At 32.3% G+C, this 27,402-nt stretch overlaps 2 protein-coding genes across 3 annotated transcripts; both read left to right on the plus strand.

Moving 5' to 3' along the window:
• The first annotated feature begins 428 nt into the window (after nt 1-428).
• Nucleotides 429-24,910, plus strand: LOC143248266 (HAUS augmin-like complex subunit 3). 2 transcript variants are annotated; one of them, XM_076496676.1, is made up of 8 exons: nt 429-801; nt 3,822-4,016; nt 4,547-4,654; nt 11,573-11,656; nt 12,080-12,191; nt 17,303-17,517; nt 21,704-21,849; nt 24,786-24,910. In XM_076496676.1, exons 2-6 carry the CDS (start codon nt 3,826-3,828, stop codon nt 17,438-17,440), a joined length of 633 nt encoding a protein of 210 aa, XP_076352791.1. In that variant the 5' UTR covers nt 429-801; nt 3,822-3,825; the 3' UTR covers nt 17,441-17,517; nt 21,704-21,849; nt 24,786-24,910. The 2 variants fall into 2 exon arrangements, with proteins under 2 accessions (XP_076352791.1, XP_076352792.1); XM_076496677.1 differs by having other exon boundaries at nt 430-582.
• Nucleotides 24,911-25,258: 348 nt separating this feature from the next.
• On the plus strand, nt 25,259-27,201 carry LOC143248079 (HAUS augmin-like complex subunit 3). Its single transcript, XM_076496515.1, has 2 exons — nt 25,259-25,444; nt 27,109-27,201. The coding sequence occupies exons 1-2, from the start codon at nt 25,277-25,279 to the stop codon at nt 27,199-27,201; spliced, it is 261 nt and encodes an 86-aa protein (XP_076352630.1). The 5' UTR covers nt 25,259-25,276.
• The last annotated feature ends 201 nt before the right edge of the window (nt 27,202-27,402 follow it).

Below are 27,402 nucleotides of genomic sequence, written 5' to 3' on the forward strand. Positions count from 1 at the left end.
GACTAGAGGGAAGGCAGCTAGTCATCACCACCCACCGCTAACTCTAGGGCTACTTTTTTACCAACGAATAGTGGGATTGGTTGTTGTGTTATAATGCCCTTATGGCTGAAAGGGTGAGCATGTTTGGTGTGTGTGGGGGGATACGGGCCCGCGACCCGAGGATTACGAGACGCGTGCCTTAACCACCTGGCCATGTCGGACCAAAACTGAAAGCTTTTGAAAGCTAGACGTTTATTTTCAACCTTCAATATAAACTATTTATGCACCTTTGAGCTACTATGATACTTAATGGTTAAATTGTTGTGTACAGTTTAAATAAATAAAATTAGTTGTTGTATCTTGTAAAAGCAAGATTATTTATTTATACTTTTTGATTTTCTTCTTTTGTGATATTAGCAGTCTTTTCGTTTGAAATCGAATACGTTTTTCGGCGGGAAAACAAACACATCTAAATTGTTTGATTTAACGTAGTTTAATGAATGACACTTAACATAAGATGTAATTTAGGACTAAGAGTAACAACTGAAATTTGAAGTTAAAATTACGAAAGACGATTTCGGTTGAAGAAGTCAATTAACAACGGTATTCTAACTGAAATGTGAATGAAAGGTCTTTTTACGTAATGTGTAGGTTTAATAAGTAACGTTATTCGTCAGATAGTGTGTAAGTTTTAATTTACTCTGTAATCACGTAAACAAAACGCTGGGCCTCTTACTGACAAAAGCTAGTAGACGTACTACCCAATACCAGTGCCACTGAAGAAACTATTAATGTACTAAAACTAGATTATAACAACGAGAGGTAATACTAGTAATAGTATTATAAATATTAAGTATAAAAAATATCAGCTTGTAACTGTAAGTTAAATGAAGAGAAATCTAAAATGACAAAAGTAAAACTTTAGTTAACATCAAAAATTTAGCTTTTTTGAATAAACACGAAAAAGAATAAGAATATTTTTTCTACTTTAGTGAACAACTTACCTTTAGTATATTTTAAAACTTATTGACTTTTTCAAGTTCAAGAATATTTGCTTCTGAAAGTTTCGTTTCATTGATTGATAGTTAAAGTAACTTGTAATATACTATTAATATTACTACAAGTAGTTAGTGATGTATAAGTTCAGGTATATTCTACACTACGTAAGTAGTACGAATATTAATACCTGATGCAAGGAGAATACATATGTTAAAAAAATAACCAATTAACAATAAAAATGTAAAATTCTATTACAATTGTTTGTGTGTAATGATAATTTTATTTTGTATGAAGGTATATATAGTGTCACACACACACACGTAAAATACATTTTGGAGGTTATGGTCTTGAAAATAAGTGAAGGGCCTCACAGAAAAAAATGTTATGTCTTAGGTAAATGTTCCATGTTATTCTTGGAATCATTTTGGGCAAGACTTGTTAAATAAACAACAAAATCTCCAATACAAAAGCAATGTTTTTAATACAACAAAAATCACAAAATAAGAAGAGCAATAATAATTAATTGGGTATAAAAGAACCAGAAGATGAACAAAAATATATTTTGTAATATTATTTTAAATGCCAAAGAAGCAATTTTGAATCCTAAATGAATAATTAGTAATGAACTCGGTATCCAAGTGTCACCACAAAGGGTAACTTTGTGTTTGTTTTTTTAATATAAAATTCTTTTACTAATATTTAATGTTTACAATGAGCAAATAAATCTAGGGCTGAAACAAATGATAGAAGGAAATATTTGTAAGCAGTAAGAAACAGGTCATAACTAGATAAATAATACTTGAAACTTATGCTTTACAATTTCATTTATACCATTTAAGAATGCTTTGTAAAAGTCTGGCTGGTTTTCAGAGTTAGCTCTAACAGTTGTTAATGATGTTTACACATCTGGTTGATTTAATAGTCATGCTGATATTTCTACTAACTTGAAATTAGTTTTTCACTTTCCAGCTTACTATAAGTTATTTTGAAAAACTTGTGTGTGTAGAACTAGGGAAGTGGAACTATGTGGTAGTATGATTCTTGTTTTTAGAATTGAAGTCTAAATGAGAGTAGTCATTAACTTGTGTGTGTAGAACTAGGGAAGTGGAACTATGTGATAGTATGATTCTTGTTTTTAGAATTGATGTCTAAATGAGAGTAGTCATTAACTTGTGTGTGTAGAACTAGGGAAGTGGAACTATGTGATAGTATGATTCTTGTTTTAGAATTGAAGTCTAAATGAGAGTAGTCATTAACTTGTGTGTGTAGAACTAGGGAAGTGGAACTATGTGATAGTATGATTCTTGTTTTTAGAATTGAAGTCTAAATGAGAGTAGTCATTAACTTGTGTGTGTAGAACTAGGGAAGTGGAACTATGTGATAGTATGATTCTTGTTTTTAGAATTGAAGTCTAAATGAGAGTAGTCATTAACTTGTGTGTGTAGAACTAGGGAAGTGGAACTATGTGATAGTATGGTTCTTGTTTTTAGAATTGATGTCTAAATGAGAGTAGCCATTAACTTGTGTGTGTAGAACTAGGGAAGTGGAACTATGTGGTAGTATTGTTCTTGTTTTTAGAATTGATGTCTAAATGAGAGTAGCCATTAACTTGTGTGTGTAGAACTAGGGAAGTGGAACTATGTGATAGTATGGTTCTTGTTTTTAGAATTGAAGTCTAAATGAGAGTAGTCATTAACTTGTGTGTGTAGAACTAGGGAAGTGGAACTATGTGGTAGTATTGTTCTTGTTTTTAGAATTGAAGTCTAAATGAGAGTAGTCATTAACTTGTGTGTGTAGAACTAGGGAAGTGGAACTATGTGATAGTATGGTTCTTGTTTTTAGAATTGATGTCTAAATGAGAGTAGTCATTAACTTGTGTGTGTAGAACTTGGGAAGTGGAACTATGTGATAGTATGATTCTTGTTTTTAGAATTGAAATCTAAATGAGAGTAGTCATTAACTTGTGTGTGTAGAACTAGGGAAGTGGAACTATGTGATAGTATGATTCTTGTTTTTAGAATTGATGTCTAAATGAGAGTAGCCATTTGTTCAATACTAGGGAAGTGGAACTATGTGATAGTATGATTCTTGTTTTTAGAATTGAAGTCTAAATGAGAGTAGTCATTAACTTGTGTGTGAAGAACTAGGGAAGTGGAACTATGTGATAGTATGATTCTTGTTTTTAGAATTGATGTCTAAATGAGAGTAGCCATTTGTTCAATACTAGGGAAGTGGAACTATGTGATAGTATGATTCTTGTTTTTAGAATTGAAGTCTAAATGAGAGTAGTCATTAACTTGTGTGTGTAGAACTAGGGAAGTGGAACTATGTGATAGTATGATTCTTGTTTTTAGAATTGATGTCTAAATGAGAGTAGTCATTTGTTCAATACCTATTCTCTCACCAGCTGTGTGATAATAAATTTGTTTACTTAGAAATGTGAGGTTTGGAATATTGTACAAGGGACAACGAGGATAAGCTGTAACGACCTATTTGAATTTTCTAATCTTCCCTTCCACACACACACAAAGGAAATTGTTGAATTTTTAGTTCTGAGTGCATTAGAAGATTGATGGTCAAATTCCACTGTTTTGTCTGACAATATAAGCCCAAGAGTTGGCAATAGATGGCATTGAGTAGCTGCTTTCCATCACGTGAAAATCAGGGATGACTACTGAGTGTAGACCTCGTGTATCTTTATGTGAAACGTGACAAGAGAAACAATGATTTCCTTCATTGGTATTGATTTCTTGAACATCTTAAAGGTTTAATCACAGTTCTTGATCAAAATCTGTTTATGTTTGATTTTTATTGTCTCTTATGTCAGATGTGTGTTTTTATAGTGACATGAGTGAAGAGATGAATGGGGGTGGAAAATTTCTACAAACTTTAATCAAAGTTGGTTTTCCTGGAGCAAAAGACTTGGATGGTTGCAGCTTTGATTGGATGTTTGAAACTAAGCCTTTGGTTCCATTCCTTGACTGGTTCTGTGACAGTGTTGATAGAGCAAATGTGTTGACAGAAGAAGAACTCCACCAGTATGTATCAATAAACCTGAATACTTAGTTATATATCTTTGCATGCTAGTAGCTAATATTTATCAGGGTATAAAGGAACTTAACATTGTTTGGTAGTTTTCCATTATGCCTCTCCAATGTTAATAACTTTTCTGTTATACCCATGCAATTTGAATAACTTTGAAAATGTATAAATATGTTTATATGTTAATATATATATGTGTGCATTTTATTTGTATAATAAATGCCTGTGATAAATATCTAAAAATATATTAATAACCATTGTATTAATATTAATAATTACTTTTAACTTATGATGTAGACTGTCTGTCATTTGGAAACTTCCATACCTATTGTGCAGCCCCAATGCCAATAAATGTGTCCAAAAAATTTGACTTTAACTTAAAAAAATAGATTGGATAGTTTTTGTTTTTTTCAATAAAAATATTCCCCCATTGGTTTTTGAGGGACTTGTTAAAGGAAGTTTGTTAATTTTATCAAATGTTACTAATAGTGTGTGTTTAATTAAATTTTGGCTTTATGTATTTTAGGTATGAAGAGTTAAAATGTCGTGGATCTGTGTTGAAGGAAGAAGTTTTGGAAAAAGCATTACACTGTTTGACATTTGAGTCTCAGTCTGTACCACTGGATGTCTTGAGGTGAAGTCACTTTGAAAAAAAAGTGGAATATGCTAGATTCTTAGGTTAAGTTTTTGAGAAAGAATTAATGCAGTTCAGGTCATTAAATAATTTTTAAAATGTATACATTTTTCCAGAGATAAACTAATAAATGTGAAAGAGTTAGAGTACCAAAACAAACATGGTTTTTGAGCTGTGGTATTTAGGTAGACCCACCCACTATTTACATTTTTCTGCAAGCCCTTATTAGTTATGTAATTTTTTTAATGTATCTGAAGTGAATATTTGTTGTATCCAATTATCTGTGTTTGTTTAGAATTCTGCATGTTACACAGCAGGATACCTGAAGTCAGTGTTACCACATTCAATACTTATTATTAGTTGTGGCTCATAGAACAGCTCTGAGTCTGTATTTTTCTCAAGTGCAAACTTTTAGCTTCTATCTTCATCATCTCTTGACCAATTTGATATCTAACTACAGTTTTGGACTCTGGAGGTCAAATCCTTTTAATTGATTGTATTTGACCACACAAAAAGTTTCATAGATTATCCTGCCAAAAAAGAATTTCAATTTGAGGATCAGCTGAGTGGCTCATAAAACAGCTCTGAGTTTGTATTTTTCTCAAGTGCAAACTTTTAGCTTCTATCTTCATCATCTCTTGACCAATTTGATATCTAATTACAGTTTTGGACTCTGGAGGTCAAATCCTTTTGATTGATTCTATTTGACCACACAAAACGTTTCATAGATTATCCTGCCAAAAAAGAATTTCAATTTGAAGATAAGCTGGTAGATATACTGATGATTATTAAAATCAAATTGGGTATACTTGTGCCTCATACTTGGTATCACTGGTGCACCAAAATATAGGTAATAAAAAGGGAATAAATGCCTCATAGATAAATGTATTCTAATCTTGCTATAATAATTTAAAGTACCATGAATATTGAGGATTCCCTTTTGTTGGAAGAGGAAGAACTCAGAATGTTAACGACTGTGATAGGCCTTCATAAAAACAATTGATGGAAGTGTTGAGTGTGGCATATTTTAGTCATCATCCACAGTATATATTACCCTTTTCAACCAGTTTCTATTTCAAAGTGTATTCTGACATAATAGACAGACAACCAACAAGGGATCATTTGGTCCTTCAAGACTGCCCTAAAAAGTAAAAACTTAAACTCTTTCTTGACTTTTAGGAAATTATTGATTTCATTTTTAAATTCTTGTAAGGTACCAGTCTATTACTGCTTATTGAAATGTAAGCCAACTAGCTTGTTAGAAAAATATACTTGTTGTTAGTAGGTTATTATTGAACTTTGCTAATCACATTATTGTTCAGCTTCTTAATTGATTGTGTTTAACCTGATTATATTCACTTGAAACTTGGATAGTTTACATGTAAAAAATTATTACTTTTCTCCCAAATGTTCCCCTGCTTTACTTCTTGCAACTGAATCATCCTTTGTGGTTGATGATAAATCTTTAACTTCATTCCCTCTGATTGGCTCTCTGAAGTTTTGGAGATAAAATAATTAGATCCATCATCAAACAACTTATAACTTGGAATTCTGAAATAATTCCTATTGTCAGTGTATTTTCCACATCCAACAAAGTCTCAATAATTTCCACAATATCACAGTCTTCCATTTTGACTTAAGGTTCTTGATACCCCAAGCACAGTTATATTTAACAATGACAGAGGTATCTTTAAAGTTATTACGTTGTGTTTCCAATTTCCATCATCAGACCAAAACTAATATTTGTTCCATCTCTACTGTTAAGTAATTCATTCTCATATTTAGTCCAAGGGAGTACAAACTATCTCTCTTTCATATATATAATCTACACACACACATGCATGTATAAACCATCACTAAATCCATTTATAGTAATAATTTATTGTTAATTTCTACTTTTATAATTCTTTATGAGGGTCATAGTCTTCATGCAGTGTCAAAAATGATTGTAACCAGGGGTAGATTTAAGTGGTGTTTTCCTATAAATTTCAACTAACTCTGCTTGTATGACATATCATTGTCTGTCATTATAGAAATAATAACAAATGCAGATAACACTATAACAATTTTAATGTATGAAGTGTTTTACTGAAACAAATACCCACTTTTTCACACAGATTAGCCTTCTTCCTTGTGTTCGTGCACTTTGCCAAAGAGATTTTCAAACCACTAGCCTTGTGAAAACTTCCTCCTAATTTCATGAGAAACCATGTGAATTTGAACTGCAAGACCATCCACCAGTATCAGTGTGACACACCATCCCATATGGCAATTTCCTGTTCCTTGATTTCCAGTCTTTGGAGTCACTTTTGCAAAATTTTGGTTGGATTCATTATCTTCGGGTTCTCCTTTCAGTTCCCAGTTTTCCTGTTTTTAAGCCTTTCTCAGTACCATTTTTCAGTTCTGTTTCTCCTTTCAGTTCATAACAGAAACCCTTCACTGCTTCCTTGATAATTTTTCTGAGGAATCTCATTCATCTCTTTTTTTTTTTTTTTCTTGTTGACAATGGCCCATTCCACCTGTGATGGCCTTTTTCTTCTCATCTGGTTTTTCTGTTGTTGAATCCTTTGGGAAGAGTTACTCTCTTATCTCAAGTCTTGTACACTTTCACCTTTCTCTGGGACATTTATCTTGTTCCATTTCTTCATCTGGATATTTTTGTGATGTACCTTTTTTGATGGAATCATGGACTTAAGCTTTTTACCACCAATGTTTCTTATCTTTTGTAGTTTTCCATTGCTCCCACTTCTTATTTATTCTGGTATCCGGGATATTTACCTCTTCCCTTCCCGCTTCCATCTGAGGTCTCATTTATCAATCTAATTGCCAGTGACCAACTGGTTGGTTTGAGACCCGTGGAAGCACATGTGTCATGTTTTGCAGACTTTGAACAAGTTTTTTAGCTGACAGAGGAATTATTCAAGTTTCTTCACATGGTCTTTTTCTACATTTTCTTCCTCCTCCTTCATCCCAACCTGTCTCATTTTACCACCTGTCCACTTCTGGTCACCTTCAATTTCTCAAGTGGGCAGTATTGGATTGAGTGGGAAAATAAGGGATTAAGAGGGTTCATGATTCGTTTCCTGGTTTTCACTTCAACCTTTTTGTTGTTTCCCTAAAAACAGGGGGATGATGCTAATTATTGTCTTCTCTGAAATGTTTCTTGGTTTTCCACATTTTTGGATGATTTATTTATTCTCTGCTGGCCATTTCAAACCAGGTCTGTGGATGGCCAAGGTTTATGTTTTGGATGCTTTTTTTTCACAGTGCAATTACCCTGTTCTATACTGGAGTACCTTGTGTGATTGCTAAGCCATTCTAATAGTATCTCTGACCTCTGGCATTCTCTTAACTTTTCTCAAACTGGACCTTCACTTATTTATGGATGGTTCTCAGTCAGAATGGGGTGTGTCTCTGAATGACAGTCTAACTGTGGGGTCGTGGTCTCTGGAGGAACATTCTCTGTATACCAACACCCTTGAACTGCTTGCTGTGTATTAGGCATGCAAATATTTTTATTTTTGTCTTATGGATCATCACTAAATGATCCATTCAAACAATTCTACACTCATGCCGCACATCAACTGCTGGGGGGCACACACTCCAGGATTACTTGCTCTCAAACATAGGACCTCCTCTTTTTAGTCCAATCCAGTTGAGTATATCTAATAGCCTTTCTTGTTCTGGGTGCACTGGATATTGTTGTGGACTGTATTTCCAGACAAGACCATGTCCTGTGAAGAAAACGGTCCTTCTACCCCGGAGTCTTCCATTGGATCTATTCCCTCGAACTTCAAACATCATTTCTTTTGGTTTCTTGCACTTCGCTACTCATCCCTGGTATCAGTGCCTTCAATTAGGTCCTATCTCTTCCTCTGTGCATTCTCTCTTGTGGAGTTGCTCTGATTTAGAATAACTCTAGTAGGTTCCATTTTGATGGCTTTTTACAGGCAAACCCAACTTTGGATTTTGTCACACTGTCATGAACTACTTTTTAATAGTATTTATAGTAACATAAATATATGAGTGTGTTAGGTTAAGGATTTTTCTACAGTAGACATCTGTTACTTGGTGATAAATTTCATGACAAACGAACAGCATGCACTTCACTTGTTTTGAAAATAATACATATGCATTAGAAACAAGTTAATCTCGTTATATCAATCTTTAAGCCATTCGCTTTAAAGAAGGTTAACTTTACATTTTCTGATTTTTTTATGACCGAATTTCACTTTTACATGACTTTATTTTATTCTCTTTCCACTCGCCTGGCTGCAGCTATTTACATATCTGTTATTTAGGCCTTCCACAAATCTTCATAGCCTTGACATTAATGGATTGTAAACACAATGTTCAGTTGTCTCAAAATCAATGAACTACAAACATAAATAAATTAATAATACTATCTACACTAAATAGTCTGACATATTCCATCTTCTCTTATCCAAGCCCACATTTCTCCTTCCCAACATACTGTCCCTTTTCACCAAATCCTATGTGTTACTCTTTCATCAAGGAGTGACCTCTTTACATGTTGGATTTGTCTAACTTGTAATTTGAGTCGGACTTTACTAATAAGTAGCTTTCCAATCGTCCTACTCTTATCACTCTTCCTTCTCTTCAGTGGACCAACATAAGTGGTGTGCTTGTCTTTGTTGGTCTATCCATCATTCTTTATTTCCCTCAAGTGACAGACCATTCAACATATTACCTCTTCCTTTCTGTAGCTTTTCTTTAGGTACCACTGTGAATTGTTGGGTAGCATTATATACTATCTTCCTCTTTTTCTGATACCATAGGATATTTTCTTTATCTGTCTTTTCTTCTCTCTTCTGTTCCTTCTTTATCCAATACCCTGCTCATCTTATTCTACTGCTTGATGAGAATCTAAATGTGGTCCCACCACACTCTTATTTGATACTTTTTTTGAAACCTCTAGCAACTTGTTTGATGTGTCATCTCTACCTGAAGACATATTTCTTCCTCCTTGCTTGTGGTCATTGTCGTTCAGGTTTATATGCCATAGATTCATCTATGGAATTCTTTTCCATTGCCCTCACCTTTTCCTTTATTACAGCTAGCCTTTTTTCCCAAGATTGCAGCAGCTAGGGAATTTGGTAACACCTTTTCTCCCATATTCTTTCCATCTATTTTCCACCTCCATGATAGTAAAGATCTGGACAGACTCCATCAAAGTGGTTTATTATTTATCACGAACTTCCTTCTTGCGGGCCTCCCATCACTATCCTTTCATATTGTTGAACTCTTTCTGTACCAGATACTTCTTTTCTACCACTCTTAAAGGATGGATCCACCAGCTTGTCTATCTGAGGTTGGATAATCCCACACCTTCATTGCTCACTGTATGAGTCACTTGGCTGTCTCACCTTCAGAAGGGTTTAAATTTTTGCCTATAGCCATTCTCTTATTCATTTGTTTTGTCTTTAAATAGCTGAGTACACAGATTGTTTTCTCTCCTGAAATTTACTGTAGAACTTGCTAGGTGGCTAGTTTTGTATCTCAGGGTATACTTACCCAAAATCTGCATTGAGCCAGGATAACTAAAAGTGCTCATATCAGTTTGCCCTGGATCTACATGTGCCAATTGTATAGAGTGTTTCATAAGCTAACTTGAGGTTTCCTCGTTATTTCTGAGCACGTGCGCACACACACATTAATTTCCAAGTCTGATTGAAACTGGATCTATTCTTTGAACTATCTTGGAAATATTCAGCACCAAAAACAGTATTTCTGTCCACTTCTCTGGCTATTGCTTGCCAGCTTTATAAAATAGGATTTTGCAGTCACCTGTTGCACTGTCTTTAGTAAAAGACCTTTTCTGACTGAAGTTATTCTGGTACATTCTCTTGGGATCCTCACTCTCCGTTCATCAAGTGTACACACAAGTGATGTAGCTCTCACGTACTCTACTTCTAAAGTTGGAAAAGGGCCTTCAGATAGTTGGCAGTAGAGGAGGTGAACATGGATAGTTATTACAAGTGCCTTTCTCTGATAACTGATTTTGTATCTGATGGTAGAGTCTATGAGCACACAAGAAATGGTCTGAAGAAGCTTCAGTGTCTTTACACCTATTGGCAGTCCAAGAGCTTGTGTGTGAGTACGTGGATGGCCATGCACACATGTTCTCATTTTAGCTACACAATTATTGCATCTTTGCCTCTCATTCTCCTATACTGGCAAAGATTATACCCTGGGGGAGATGAGATATGGTTTCTTGTGGATGTATCCCTGCAATTGGGTGTGATGTCCTTTGTGCTTCCTTTGTACACTTTCTGAAGGGTGCTTACCCAGGTCAAGTTTTGCACCTGTTCCTTCACAGCTTCACATGTGGGATTAATTTTTGAAAGTAATGTTTTCATCACCTGAACATTTATTTCCAATAGGTACATCTGCACACAGTTTCTCCCATTCTCCCAAGTTTTCAGTGTCTACTTCTTCATCAGCTCATCAAAGAACAGATTCATGAGTGTGAAACGTAAGGAGAATCATTGTGCATGGATGTGCATCATTCTCCTATTGGTAGAAGGTTCTGCAATGTGATATAACCTTCTTCATACAGTGGCAGATATTCACATAGTTTCATGTAAAATTAGGTGGGAGTTTTCAGAGGGCTGGTGGCTTGCAAATCTCTTTGGCAAAATGCACAAACACAAGGAACAAAACTAATTTGTTAGCTTTAGTTTGTTAATAGTTGAGAATTTATTTGAAAACTAAATGTATAAGAAAAGTTTCTATATTAGTGTGTTTGTATGCAAAATTTTCAGGGTAAACGTATGTTTACAGTGAGCAGTTTATTTCAAAATTCTACTCATCTTCATAACTGATAATGTATTGTCATATAATTTGAGTTTTCATTTTATGCATAAACAATAATTATGACATTTTTTAATGAAATAGGGAAAAGGTATCTTTGATCAGAGCTGAACTCTCATCAGTTGAAGCCAGAGTTAATGAGCTTACACACCAGAGAGATGTTTTAAGGTAATGTTAATTTTAAAACTTCAATTTGTCAGTTGTTCTTTCTGTAGTCTAATATTAAACATGTTTTGCAACATTTGTAAATTAATATCTTCATACTAGGAGGTTTTTCTTTACTTGGTAAATAGAGACATTAAATAGTTTAAGCATTGATAGATTATTGCAAGATTGGTGTTTTTGTTCTTTTGAATAGAAATTTAAGTGTAAGGTATTTCAAAACAAAACTTAATTGTTCTATGCAATTTATAAGTAGAAAATGACAGTAGATGATTGAGATTGTCTTTGTTAGTGTAGAATTTGCAGCTGAATTCAGCATGTTTCAAGATTTCCAAAGAGCTTGTATAAACTAAAATAATATTTTAACAAAACTGTCATTATGTGATTTTGGTTTGCTCTTTTTATTAAAGACATTTTTTAATATTTTAGCATTCAACTTAGTCAAAACAACCACTACGGACTGTTGATGGAAGACCTTCTTAGAGATCTGCAACATGACTTGTGCAAACAACAGGAACAGTTTGTTTCGGTCAGCAAACAGGTGTGTTCGTCACGTCTTGCAGTTCTTTGAATCACTTGTCTAAGACTACATGATGTGTTTTATGTGGTTGAATATTATTGCATGTTAGTTTTATTCACAACAATCTGGTATTTGTATTCAAGACTTGTTGCAATTTTTTTTTCAAACAAAGTAAACTGTGTAGTAACCTAGCAGAAGAAACGACAGTAAATTCTTGATGTCTTTTATTTTTGCCTGTCAGCTTAGTTGAAACTGTGTAGTAATCTAGCAGAAGAAACGACAGTAACTTCTTGATGTCTTTTATTTTTGCCTGTCAGCTTAGTTGAAACTGTGTAGTAATCTAGCAAAAGAAACTACAGTAACTTATTGATGTCTTTTATTTTTGTCTGTCAGCTTAGTTGAAACTGTGTAGTAATCTAGCATAAGAAAAGACAGTAAATTCTTGATGTCTTTTATTTTTGCCTGTCAGCTTAGTTGAAACTGTGTAGTAATCTAGCAGAAGAAACGACAGTAACTTCTTGATGTCTTTTATTTTTGACTGTCAGCTTAGTTAAAACTGTAGTAATCTAGCAGAAGAAACAACAGTAACTTCTTGATGTCTTATTTTTGCCTGTCAGCTTAGTTGGAACTGTGTAGTAATCTAGCAGAAGAAACGACAGTAACTTCTTGATGTCTTTTATTTTTGCCTGTCAGCTTAGTTGAAACTGTAGTAATCTAGCAGAAGAAACGACAGTAACTTCTTGATGTCTTTTATTTTTGCCTGTCAGCTTAGTTGAAACTGTGTAGTAATCTAGCAGAAGAAACGACAGTAACTTATTGATGTCTTTTATTTTTGCCTGTCAGCTTAGTTAAAACTGTAGTAATCTAGCAGAAGAAACGACAGTAACTTCTTGATGTCTTTTATTTTTGCCTGTCAGCTTAGTTGAAACTGTGTAATAATCTAGCAGAAGAAACGACAGTAACTTATTAATGTCTTTTATTTTTGCCTGTCAGCTTAGTTGAAACTGTGTAGTAATCTAGCAGAAAAAACGACAGTAACTTATTGATGTCTTTTATTTTTACATGTCAGCTTAGTTGAAACTGTGTAGTAATCTAGCAGAAGAAACGACAGTAACTTATTAATGTCTTTTATTTTTGCCTGTCAGCTTAGTTGAAACTGTGTAGTAATCTAGCAGAAAAAACGACAGTAACTTATTGATGTCTTTTATTTTTGACTGTCAGCTTAGTTGAAACTGTGTAATAATCTAGCAGAAGAAACGACAGTAACTTATTAATGTCTTTTATTTTTGCCTGTCAGCTTAGTTGAAACTGTGTAGTAATCTAGCAGAAGAAACGACAGTAACTTATTGATGTCTTTTATTTTTGCCTGTCAGCTTAGTTAAAACTGTAGTAATCTAGCAGAAGAAACGACAGTAACTTCTTGATGTCTTTTATTTTTGCCTGTCAGCTTAGTTGAAACTGTGTAATAATCTAGCAGGAGAAACGACAGTAACTTATTGATGTATTTTATTTTTGCCTGTCAGCTTAGTTGAAACTGTGTAGTAATCTAGCAGAAGAAACGACAGTAACTTATTGATGTCTTTTATTTTTGCCTGTCAGCTTAGTTGAAACTGTGTAGTAATCTAGCAGAAGAAACGACAGTAACTTATTGATGTCTTTTATTTTTGCCTGTCAGCTTAGTTGAAACTGTGTAGTAATCTAGCAGAAGAAACGACAGTAACGTTTTGATGTCTTTTATTTTTGCCTGTCAGCTTAGTTGAAACTGTATAGTAATCTAGCAGAAAAAAACCCAGTAAATTCTTGATGTCTTTTATTTTTGCCTGTCAACTTAGTTGAAACTGTGTAGTAATCTAGCAGAAGAAACGACAGTAACTTCTTGATGTCTTTTATTTTTGCCTGTCAACTTAGTTGAAACTGTGTAGTAATCTAGCAGAAGAAACGACAGTAACTTCTTGATGTCTTTTATTTTTGCCTGTCAACTTAGTTGAAACTGTGTAGTAATCTAGCAGAAGAAACGACAGTAACTTCTTGATGTCTTTTATTTTTGCCTGTCAGCTTAGTTGAAACTGTAGTAATCTAGCAGAAGAAACGACAGTAACTTATTAATGTCTTTTATTTTTGCCTGTCAGCTTAGTTGAAACTGTGTAGTAATCTAGCAGAAGAAACGACAGTAACTTATTGATGTCTTTTATTTTTGCCTGTCAGCTTAGTTGAAACTGTGTAGTAATCTAGCAGAAGAAACGACAGTAACTTATTAATGTCTTTTATTTTTGCCTGTCAGCTTAGTTGAAACTGTGTAGTAATCTAGCAGAAGAAACGACAGTAACGTTTTGATGTCTTTTATTTTTGCCTGTCAGCTTAGTTGAAACTGTATAGTAATCTAGCAGAAAAAAACCCAGTAAATTCTTGATGTCTTTTATTTTTGCCTGTCAACTTAGTTGAAACTGTGTAGTAATCTAGCAGAAGAAACGACAGTAACTTCTTGATGTCTTTTATTTTTGCCTGTCAACTTAGTTGAAACTGTGTAGTAATCTAGCAGAAGAAACGACAGTAACTTCTTGATGTCTTTTATTTTTGCCTGTCAGCTTAGTTGAAACTGTGTAGTAATCTAGCAGAAGAAACGACAGTAACTTCTTGATGTCTTTTATTTTTGCCTGTCAGCTTAGTTGAAACTGTGTAGTAATCTAGCAGAAGAAACGACAGTAACGTTTTGATGTCTTTTATTTTTGCCTGTGAAGTTAGTTGAATGTAAGTTATCATTTTTGATTCTACCTGCTTATTGATGAAGACATTAAATGCGTTTTGTGAATTTACAAATCTATTGGGACCAATACACTGTGAAAAGTATATGGAACTGATCTGTGGCTGTAACAGATGAATGTACATGTGGCTGTAGGTAGAATTGGATATAGCTAATGAAATAATTGAGTACTATTTTTCTGAGAATGTTAATAGGATCTTTCATTATGAAACTACTTAATTTTTATTACAACAATAAGATCTGGGGTTTGATTCTCTGTAGTTTACAGAGTGCAAGTAACCCATTTTGTAGATTTGCATTAAAGGATAGCTTCTTTCTTGAAGACAACTTGTAACAAAATCTTTTGTCATGAAAAGATCTTTATGATTAAGGTAAATAATTCATGTGCTGTTATTACTTTTTGTAGATTTCTGTGCTTAGTTTGATAAGATATAGTTCTTAAAATAAGAAAAATTGTAGAGTTTATTTTGAATTATGAATTAATAGTTTTTATCAAGGATGTAATCACGTCTCTTTCACTTATAACTTGTGAGGTGGAAGGGAATAATATTCCACAGTTTAGATTACATTGTTTGACTTTAAATTAAGACTGAACTCAAAACCATTTTGTGCATGTTATAGTTTTCAGGCTGTAACTTTTAAATTATTAAGCATATTTTCACAAAATTTGGCAGATTATCAGTAAACATAACAGTGTTTGAAATCACAGAATAAAAGATTTCTTTTGTTCAGTATTAAGGTTTGTTGGCCATTATTTTCATGTTGCCTATCCAAGATGCAAAGTAATTTTCATTGTAAGATTGAAAATACTTCAATACGTCAGCAGAAGTTTTTCAAATTTCAAATGTGAAATTCTTATAATGTTCAGATAATTATGAAGTGTTTCTTAAAAAAAACACTTTATATTTTGTTATTTTCACTAATGAATCTCTTTGTGGGTTCAGTCAATTTGACCGATCTCGTAACTACCATACAAATTTGGAAATAAATATAAAATATGCATTTTTCATTCTAGAATGACTACAGATGATAACCCAAAAACATAAATGTAAATTTAGACCAAAAATAGCTTAAACCTTATAACATTATAAGTTTATATATATTATTTTTATTGTATTGACCTTCAACTCATGCCTGACAAACAATACAGAACTTACAATGACGTGGTGCAAATGCACTTGTGTTACCATATTCAGTAATATAAAATTGACCTTTAGCCTTTACAAAGTGACCTTCTTGGCTGTGTTTTAGTGGACTAGTATTTATTATTATACATTCTATATGTATATAGATTATTGTTATTTACAAACAAGTTCTTAAAATTATTTTTCTTATAACATAGAACAGTAAATAAAGAAGTAGGTAAACAATTATCAGTTCTAGTTATAACCTTTGTACTCAGCACTGCTTGTTGTAGTTGGGTAAGTCTTAAGAAATTTTGCATGTGGAGGATATGAAATGAAATATTTTTCTATTTTTTGTAAGTACATTTGAATAATAAAAAAAAATCAAAGTACTATATTGGTACCATATAATTACACTGTAATTTGTCAAGTTTAGTATTTAGTAACTGAGCTATATTTGTGTTTAAAAAGAATGTGAAATTTTGAACAGGCTAGAGACTGAAAAAATCGTAAGGGGACATTCTGAGCTTTCAGTTGGTCATTCACATGTCATATATAGAAGTTAATACCTATATATAAGGGACTGTTTACATAAATGGAAAGAAGTGGGCACAGCTGCTATGTTTGATTCAGTGCATGAGCAATATCCCAGCAAGTAGAAAAGACAGGAAGTTTTTATTTTATATTCTAATATATAATTATCAGTAATTTGAGTTGCTAATTTGTACAAAACTATAGACTCTGTATCTTGACATCACAGATATCTAATATGAACCAGTGCTTCATTCAATGTACTACATGATACACAAAAATCAGTGTTGGGGTGTTTTTATTACTTCTTTTTAAATTAACAAATTAAATAATGTGTAATATGAAATTTGAATTATAATCTCTAGTTTGATACCAAGTGTAATGAATAAATTCATAAAATAGGAAGTTTGGTAAAATCGTAAAAAGCGAGTTGAGATGTCATGGCCTTTCACCTGTTATCTATCTGGAAAGGGTTAGAGAGATTTATTTTACTGGTGGGCATTACAGCTGTCTCTGTTGTGTGCTAAGTTAAATATACATTATGCTAATGATGCATCAGAGTTCTCTCGTGTTTGGGCCACCAAGTATTTTCTTAGTAGTTTAGTTACAGCATACAACATACTTGTTCTAATGTCATAGTAGTTTAGTTACAACATATTTGTTCTAATTTCAGTTAATGGTGGGCACTTGTTAGTAAAATTCTTACTTTTTAACAGGTATCATCAAGCATACATTCAACTGTTGAGCCAATTGAAGGACTTATTAGCTTCTACACACAGGAAATGAAAAAAAGTGGAAAGAACCAGACAGTTGTAATCATTTCTCTGTTCCTGGTTCTTTCTTCACGTCTCTAGACGTTAATTCTTACTATGAAACAGAGGAACGTTTCCTCGACCAGCTAAGAGCTTATATAAAGAAGCAGTTTTGTCAGGTAAGGTGAAGGATTTCTTATTTCACTTTAGATGTTTCTAGTTAGTTTTCTTAGAATGAGGTTTGTGTATTGAGGCTGTAATGAAATCAATGTTTTTAAGGAATGACAGCTTTTAGTTGAATGGTTATCGAGAAACATTTGGTCAGAAAAAATATTAGGGCTAATAGCGTGAATGTATTTGAAGTTACTTTTAACCTGTGTTCTGATGTATAAAATTATATCGTATGTTGATTTTAAACTAGTGTAAAATAGGAATTCTCAGGATTCAATTTGGCTGGATTCTGTACAGTGGGTGTCTGTGATTTGTTAGTGATAAGTTTCAACAATAAACAAACAACACACAGTCCACTTGTTTTAAAGTAATGTATTAAAAATAAGTTAAATACATATACAATTATTTGTTACATTGTTGATTATACTTTGTAACACAAATTTTGTTCATGGATAGTATGTTATTTCTTAATTGCTTATGTTGTAAAAGTACAGAAAATGGCCATTATTCCCTTCAAACTTTGCTTTTGTGACCTGGGATAATGAAATTTGAAATTAACCTATTTTCCATGTAAAAAACAGGCAAATTTGCACATTTTCACTTATATAAGGTCTGAATAAAACAACATAAGAATCAAGATTTACATGTATTTATACTCAAGTTATACAAAAATGTTTAGAAGTGAGTAGTTTTTTAAGATTTGCAACTGTAATGTAAATCACTTTCATGTATCAACCCCAAATATAGTCTCCCATCATGTTTTGTTTATATACCCCAGGTCACAAAAGCAAAGTTTGAAGAGAAAAATAGGTCTTTTCCATTTACTTTAGGCATAAGCAACTGGGAAATAACACTTTCTGCCCAGGAACAAGAAAAAGCAAAACGTTTGTTACATAGTGTTTATTATAACAGTTGTAGCTAGAGCTTTAAATAATCCTCTTTTTTCCATCAAAATCCACACAGACTTGTTTAATTACTTCAGAACAGAATTAACAAGACAAATTCTTTTTCTGTGCTCTGTTATTAACAATACAATCTGTGATAATTTCACTTTAAAAAAATTACCTCTGTGAGCTTTTTATGGTAAAATTCACAATCACCTAGTCTAGACCTATGTACCAAACTAAATTTTTTATAAGTGTTTATACCCTGACAGAGGTTGAGAATTTTCCACACACTACTGGGTATTATAATGCAATACCAATTTACTATTTTAACATGGGCTTGGTCAAATTAAATGACCACGTGACTACTTTGCACTATTATAGTTTTGTTAGTACTAACTATTAATATAGTCTTTGTATCTTCATAAAATTTGGGAGATTTTCAACAAACATTACGTGTGTTTTATATAAAACAAAAATAAGTTTTCTATTGCAGTATTTTTAATAAAGATTTTTTTGTGAATATTTCAAATCTTTTCTTTTAATAATCTGATTCCATAGTGATTTTCGTGTTGACATCATACTGATAATCTTAAATACATTTCAAATGAATTTTCTGTGAAAGTGTATTTAATTTAATATTTTATGTATCTTAATTCTATAGAAGATTAGTCAGTTTGACTGACTGCATAACCTTGAGAAAAATCAAAATAAATCTAGATAACTCTTTTTTTTTATTTCTAGAATAGCTTGAGATTGTAACATGGAACTACATTTGTTTATCTTAAATAGCTTTACAGTTGTAACAGCACACATCTGCTTATATTTAAATATTTTATTGTTTCACTACCCTTTGAACTATGTTTAATGACTGTTACTGTAAGTATTAAATCACACAGAGAAGGTGCGTTTTATGTTATGCTATTGAATTACATTACCCACGGGCCACTCCAAGTTTCTTACTTTTACAGTTTAGTTACTTTTACAATAAATGAATGGTATACATGGAAAACATGAAATCAAGTGCTTACTTTATATGGGCCTTTTTTGTTGTTTGCCGTTGACTGTGGATGACACTTAAGCCTACTTTTTCACATTAATGGTAGTAGTACATCAAATAATCTTTTATTGAACAAAACACCAAAGAACATAGAATACCAACGTGCAAAACGCAAAGAATGTTCTATAACTATCACAATTTTCAAAGCATTTTAACTTGATAATAAGAGATGTTACAAATTCTTAGCTAATTGATGTGTTTCGTATGGAAATGAAGCTTTTACTGAAAGAGAAATTGATACAAAAAACAATGTAATATAATAAATCATTCGGCAGATGAAAATCTTGGCTTTCTGTTGGTTACAAGTGGGTGTCTTTCTGTTGGTTACAAGTGGGTGTCTTTCTGTTGGTTACAAGTGGGTGTCTTTCTGTTGGTTACAAGTGGGTGTCTTTCTGTTAGTTACAAGTGGGTGTCTTTCTGTTGGTTACAAGTGGATGTCTTCTGTTGGTTACAAGTGGGTGTTTTCTCTCCAGTTACAGGTGGGTGTCTTTCTGTTGGTTACAAGTGGGTGTCTTTCTGTTGGTTACAAGTGGGTGTCTTTCTGTTGGTTACAAGTGGGTGTCTTTCTGTTGGTTACAAGTGGATGTCTTTCTGTTGGTTACAAGTGGGTGTCTTTCTGTTGGTTACAAGTGGGTGTCTTTCTGTTGGTTACAAGTGGGTGTCTTTCTGTTGGTTACAAGTGGGTGTCTTTCTGTTGGTTACAAGTGGGTGTCTTTCTGTTAGTTACATGTGGGTGTGGCAAGAGGAGGTACAATTTTGTATTTGATAGCACTGTAACCAAACAAGAGTGAAGGCTGAAAATTTAACTTTGTCTGAGCAATGACATTATTATAATTAGTAATTTACATTAAACTTACTTCTTTTGAGGGGTGGTGAATAAATTAGGGTTGATAAAATGCATTGGGTAAAAATGTCACATTTCACACACTAGGGGGAAATTCAGGATTTTTAAAAATGTTTTATAAAAGGTAAGAACCTAAAACTTGAGAGAGGGTTAAAACAAGAAGAAAAACTCAGAAGGTTCTAGTAACATGATGTTATAATATAACCATCAGCAATTTGTAACTATTGAACTACACAAAGTCTAATTTGTAAACAAGCTTGCAATCAACTGTCACTTTTAAAAATAACTAAATTGAACATTTATGCTATGTAATTATCTTGCATTAAATTTAAATAGAAACAGTCATGTATATCTAATGGGAATGTTAATTATAAATCATATTGTAAGAAGCATCATGCAACTAATTTTTTTTTTTTGGGGTGCAGAGTCTGAAAACAAAACACTTTTATTATCAGTGGTGAATTATTAATCATACAAATAATAAATTGGGTGCATTTTAATTTTTTATTACACAATTTCCACTGTTATTTGTTGGTTTCACAAAGACAAATATTTTGAACACATTTATTCAAATGCATAAACTTGAACATGGAATTATTAAAAACTGTGTGTCAAAAGCATTTGGGGTGACTCATGATTGCCCATGGTACAATATCACTGGATCAACAAAGTTGTTGAGAAATAAAACTTAATAATTTATTAGAAAAAGTTAATGACAAAATAATACACAGTTCATAATTATGACCTAAAAAAACCTAATTGCTTCTAACATGTCAGTAGCTCTGTTAGCTTCCTCAGTTTGGAGAATGTAAATGGAGCTAAACCCAACACTTGACTATCAGATAGCAAACTCTATTTCTGAATTTTTACCTGAGTATGAATATTTTTGACAAGATTGCTAATATACGCTATCCCTCAAATTATTCTCTTGTTTTTATATTGTTGCACTTCCGACCCTATACTGAATAATTCTGTTTTATCCTGTTATGACACAAAAGTGGGTGAAAACACTTATTTTATATGTAAACTACATATGAGATCTTCACACATTAATACATTATCAATATAATTTTTATTTTTTGTGTTTGGTCCTTACTTCATTAGAGGCTATCAGTCAAAAGCACTTGTAAAGGATGACATCTAACATCCAAGCTGATTTGGAATAATTGTGAAGTTGAAACTATAATGATTTTTAAAAGTCTAGAATTGTGATTTAGGATGAGCCTTTGAGGTTCTGTGATTTGGTCACTAAAAAAGATATTAATATCTTTTTTGAAAAAAATGTATAGAAAATGTTTTGTTTTTCACTCTTATATTTGTTACACTAGTTGCAGGTTTATCATATAATTTGAAGTCAAAGAACTAGAATTAGTAAGAAAATGTTGATGTTGTAATACAATTTATAGCCAATGGCTGATCTTGTTGCTGGTGAACAAAGCTTGTCAGAATGTGAATTACTCGACCTAGATTCCTCAGAACTTCAGTACGTGTTTGGACCTGACAACACAACTTGTGAAAATTACCAACAGGAATTGGATCGGCTCAGACACGTGTAAGTTTTTTTTTTAATTCAAAATAAGCCTATGAATTATTATGTAATTATTTTAATGGAATAAAGCTTGAATAAATTCGATAAAAGTTTTATGCGATCTATTTCTTGCATATATTTTACCATAATGTAATGTTTAGAAGAACAAGGGACCTATTGGTCTATATCATCTGTTGCATACTCTAAAGTAAACTTTTGTAAATTAAAAAAAATATACCTAAAAGCCGGCTGTTATTATTCATATACGTATCAAGCTTTCTCTTCATGACATCCAGAGTCAACCCATTCTAGAAGTAAACACCCTCTTAGTATAAAAAACTCTCAACTGAACATGACTCCTACTCTGCCAAAATCTTTATTTGTGTTAACTAGTCCTTTTGTTCTCACTGTTAAATATGTTAAAAGATGATACATTAACACTGTCAATTCACATCATAATTTTAAACACCTTGCTCAGAATTGGTTCCCTTCCAGTCTTCTTTTTTCAAGAGAAGACAGTTTTAAATAACTTAATCTCTTCTTGTATGACAACTTTTCCAAACAAGGCACCATTCTAGTAACCTCTTCTTAGACCTTTACAACGATTCATTGTCCTTCTTAAGGAAAGAAGCCCAAGACTGAAACACAGTATTTCAAGTATGGCCTAACCATTGATCTATATAATGAAATTAAATCATCTTTTGACTTAAGACTTTAGAATAAAATCCTACATGCTTAACCGCTAGCAACAATACACTGTTTGGATTGTTTTACATTCTTAACCACCAGCAACAGTACACTGTTTGGATTGTTTTACATTCTTAACCACCAACAACAGTTTGGATGGTTTTAGAGACTGATGAACCTTTATACCAAGATCTCTTTCTTTCATGACATTGTTAAGGTTATTTTTATTTCATATTATGATAACTCACATGCATTACCTTGCATTTGTTGTAATTAAAACCAATCTGCTATTTATTCACTCAACTCACTAAATAATCTAAATCATTTTGTAAATCGGCAGCGTCCTCTTCACAGCTATCAACACCAATACCATAATATCATCTGCAAGTTTAAGTAATTTATTGACCATTTCTTCATTGATGTAAATCTAAAAGAGGAAAGGTCCTAAGACTGAGCCCAGAGGTACCTCACTTATGACATTAATCCAGTCTGACTGAACTCCATTTATAACAACAACCCTCTGCTTTCTTCCATCCAGCCACTCTTCTATCAGATTAGTTAACTCATTTCCCACACCTATAGATATTTTTTTGAAGATGTTTATGTAACATCTTGTCAAACACTTTATAAAAAATCCAGATGCACCAAATCTACCCTGATCTACATAAGCAATAACCTTTTCAAAGAATGTCAAAAGATTTTTAAGGCAAGATTTTCCCTTAATGAAACCATGCTGAATATCCAATGAAATTCTAAATTTTTTTAAAATGACTTAATGAAGCATTTTTTTATTGAATTTTCAAATTTTTTCACACAACTGATGTAAAATTAATAGGTCTATAAATTACTAGGACAATTTTTATTACCTTGAAAAGAAGAGTGACATTAGATAATTTCAAATTCTCTGGTTCCTTCCTGCTATTCAAGGACCGATTAAAGTACTATCGGTGCCTCACACGCCAAATCTTTAACCTTTCTTTAAAACCCATGGGAGAACTTTACCGCATAACTTCTTTTTTTTCTTAACCAGCTCAGAATTAATGGAGTCATATTGTTTAATCTTGTTTCCATTTATCAGCTGTTCAAAATATTGAATACTGCTTCAACCTTCATTAGTAAAAGATGAAAGAAAAGCTAGATTTAATAACCCAGCCATATTATAATCATTAGATATTGAAGTCTTCCTTTGTCATCTTTCAAGGGTTCTACTATATTCTGACATTTCATTTGCCCTTAATTTAAGAAATCATTCCTCTTAACTTTTACAGTTTAAGCCAACCTTTCTTTATATTTTTTTTGATGTCCTAATTTTCTGTTTCACCAACTTTCTTGATCTTCTATAGTATACTAAATATCCTGTCAGTTTAAATATCTTAAACTTGTGATAATTTTCTCTCATACCCTTTGTGAGCCAACCTGGTTTTTCACTTACACCCACCCTTATCTTTCTATAAGAAATGTTTATCTTAAATATTGAAAAATTTTAAAATCTTCCTCATTTGATCAGTGTTTCCAAATAACTCAGCTGCCCTACTTACAGTAAATAATTCTTGTTATGTACCTTCAGAATTTACTTTTGGAATTTGTAACCAAATTATCATAATTCTGATCTCCATATGCAGCAAAACATCAGTCGTCACAGAGAAATAATCATTTCCATACAGATATTCTTCAGTTTCTATCATCTCAACAATATCTATATTAAATATTAACAATAAATCTAAAATAGCATTGTTTCTTGTAGGCATGCTGTGTATATATGTATATATATAAACATATTTTCTATGTAACTAACACATTTATTACACTGTGTAACTACATGGTGTTCAGAAAGTCACTGTGCACTTATATATTTATTAACAGACATGTTTCAATATAGAATACAGGAGGTAAATATGAATGACAATTATAAACAATGTTGAGAGTGACCCCCGTTGGCCCAAATACAGGCCTGGATCCTTCTTATTTTGTTTCTAAACACTGCTATCAGTTGCTGGCTTGAAATAGACTGAACAAAATATGATTACAAAACTGCACAGTGACTTTCCAAACACCCTGTTTTTAATATATTATGTATGTATATATAAAATTACAACAAAATTATGCTGGTATATCTGTGTACATACATGTGTATGTTTTCTTATGTAACTAACACTTAAGAGTCTGCGTAACTATTTATTTGATAACTTATGTATATACATATATGTATAGCTACAAACAAATTAGGGTGGTGTCTTTGTGTGTACATCTATATGTATGTTTGTTTTTCTCAGTTTACAGGTTACAGAAGAAGCCAGGGTCAAAGAACATGCACAAGAAAGGTCCATGGATGTCAAAGTGACCGTCTTACAAGACAAACTGAAAAAGCTTGATATTGAAGATTTTACCTCTGATGCTGCTGATATAAGGTTTGGACAAAATTGGATTTTAGTTTATTCAAAATGATAACTTCCACAATTTGAGTAGTGTTTAATATTATGATAATCAGTATTTATGTGAGCTAATTTATCTTTATTTCATGTGATTCTTAGATATATAAGCACGTATATGCTTAAGTTAGAAAAATATTTAAAGTAAACCTCGTTAAATGTAACAAAAGTATAAGTAAGATATAATGATGCTGGATTCTAAAGAGAGAGAATTGTTATATGAAGATGTAGTGTAATATATTTGTAGTTATTGTAGAAGAAAACAATTACTATTTTATAAGTTTGGAAAAATTTTAATGTGATGTTTATTTCTTGTCAGAAAGCATCAAGAACAAATGGAGAACAGCCAACACTCTGTTCAGCATCAGGTTCTAGAGCTGCTTAAATCAGCTGTCCCAAATGCTGTACAGCAATACGTACAGATGAACAGTGCTGTAGTGATCACGGGGGACTATCAGCTAAAACTTGCTCGACAAGAATATTTCCTTGATAAGCAAAATATTGTGAGTCATATATTTTCATTTGAGATTGTTAAATATGAGATTTTTAATGCTGGCTTCATTTTATGAAACATTCATGGTTTCTTTTTCTCTCTTTTTTCTTCTTTCCCATAACGTTTTGGCCTGGTCATGCAGCACTTGTTAAATCCATAGGTGGCAGGACGAGAAAGTTATTGTTCTCCTAAGAGTATATGGAATATGTTTTGAAATGATCCCCTGCAGTTTTAAGCATTTTACTGGGTTAATGTCCCTCACATAGGTAAGCATCATGTACTGAAAAATGAGGGCTGTGGATAATTTCGTCATTGTTTAATCACATCAGAAGGCTTCTAATTGCTTTAGTAGGCTTGTATCCATGGCTTCTGAGTATTTGTTGTTATATGATTTGACATTTTTAAGAACCCTCGTGTAAGTTGTTTATTTTCAATAATTATTGGTTGCAATTTAAAACAGACAGTGTTTTTAGGAAAACATTTTAAGAAATATTTTTGTTATTACTCTTTTGTTTTTCAAACTTCTATTTGATATCAGTAAGCTACTGTTGTGGAAAAATAAAATGAGTACTAGATTGAATTCCTCAACCTGCTGAACCAGTCACTGAGCTTCTGATTTTACATTTAGGTAGCTTTCATTTTACTTCAGAGGTTCTTTAAAAGTTTCCTAATGGCAGCTTTCTTTAATAAAAGTTTTGTGGTTAAATTGTTTGGTGATTATTATTATTTTTTCTTTGTTATTACATATATTTTATCATGAAAATTATTTTGAATTGTTAGCTTAGGGTATTGATGTAGCATTAATCTGAATTATTAACCTGGCTGAACCTTGTGAGGTATTATTAGGATTATGTCCAAAATTGTCGCCAGCAGTTAGGATACGTAACTGATGAATTACTAGATTCAAATAATTTTACATAAAGATTTATTAAATTAACTAAATATATTCATTACTGGGTTAGTTCTTATGATATAAGTAGTTTGCTTTTTATCAGAAGTTAATAATAATAAAGAGTCGTGGATTGCTATGAATTTTGTATTTTTCTAGATTCATAGAGAATTATAAACAGAGAAAATACGTAATTTTAGGGTAGACACACGTGAAATGGTACAGGATATAGTATTACATAATAATTACATTTATTTAAAACTTAAATAGTATTACATAATAATTACATTTATTTAAAACTTAAACAAAAATATCTAATAGAAAAATAATTAATTGGAGGATTATTTTGGAACTGAAAAAAACAACCACCACCCTTGTATACAATCAGCCTTCTTCCTGTGGGGCCCTTGAACTTTATGTTGACTTTCTGAAATACAGACTTTAAAACAACCATTTTTAGAAAGAATTATCTTTCTTTGAACATAATACTGTATCAAACAAGCAATTGTTTCTGTAAATCCTATCCTTTTTTTCGATATTTTTTGTTCTATTAAATAATAGTGCACAGTATGATGTGATATTGTTTTACTTTTCATTTTGTGTTCATTCTATTGGACGTATGTTTAGAATTTCTAAATTTCAGTGTGCCAGATGTATGTACAATGTTTTTTTAAGCTGGTTCCCTACTTTTGTTATAGTTTAAACACTGACAATTAGTCCACTTAAATCTAGCTTTCTAATACTGAAGAATTTACTGACTTATTTTTCCCACAAATCTGTATCAGGTGATAGAACATCTCCTTAAGCAGCTGAGCAAGGCAAGAGTTCCTGCAGATGGTCATGGAAGTGGAAGCCCAAACTCACAGAGATCTCTATAGTTTGCTTCAGAAATTACAAAACACATTACAAGAAGAATGGAAGGAATTTGAAGAAAGAATGGTAAAATGAGTAGATCATTTCAGCCATAATTGTTTTATATTATTAATATATCTGGGTTAGTTTTAATTATAAAACATAGACTTCCAGTGGAGATGGAGTATAATACTTTCAGGTTTCAGGAACTCTTCATGTCTCTTCAG

This window comes from Tachypleus tridentatus, chromosome 4, assembly GCF_004210375.1.
Source record: "Tachypleus tridentatus isolate NWPU-2018 chromosome 4, ASM421037v1, whole genome shotgun sequence".
Taxonomy (NCBI): Eukaryota; Metazoa; Arthropoda; class Merostomata; order Xiphosura; family Limulidae; genus Tachypleus; species Tachypleus tridentatus.

Excerpts from the sequence above, each read along its gene's own strand:
- LOC143248266 (XM_076496676.1), top strand. The coding sequence starts at position 3,826 with ATGAGTGAAGAGATGAATGGGGGTGGAAAATTTCTACAAACTTTAATC. Across the intron at positions 4,655-11,572 it reads GTACCACTGGATGTCTTGAG|GGAAAAGGTATCTTTGATCA; the intron begins GTGAAGTCACTT and ends TTAATGAAATAG. Across the intron at positions 12,192-17,302 it reads TTGTTTCGGTCAGCAAACAG|GTATCATCAAGCATACATTC; the intron begins GTGTGTTCGTCA and ends ACTTTTTAACAG.
- LOC143248079 (XM_076496515.1), top strand. The coding sequence starts at position 25,277 with ATGGAGAACAGCCAACACTCTGTTCAGCATCAGGTTCTAGAGCTGCTT. Across the intron at positions 25,445-27,108 it reads TCCTTGATAAGCAAAATATT|GTGATAGAACATCTCCTTAA; the intron begins GTGAGTCATATA and ends AATCTGTATCAG.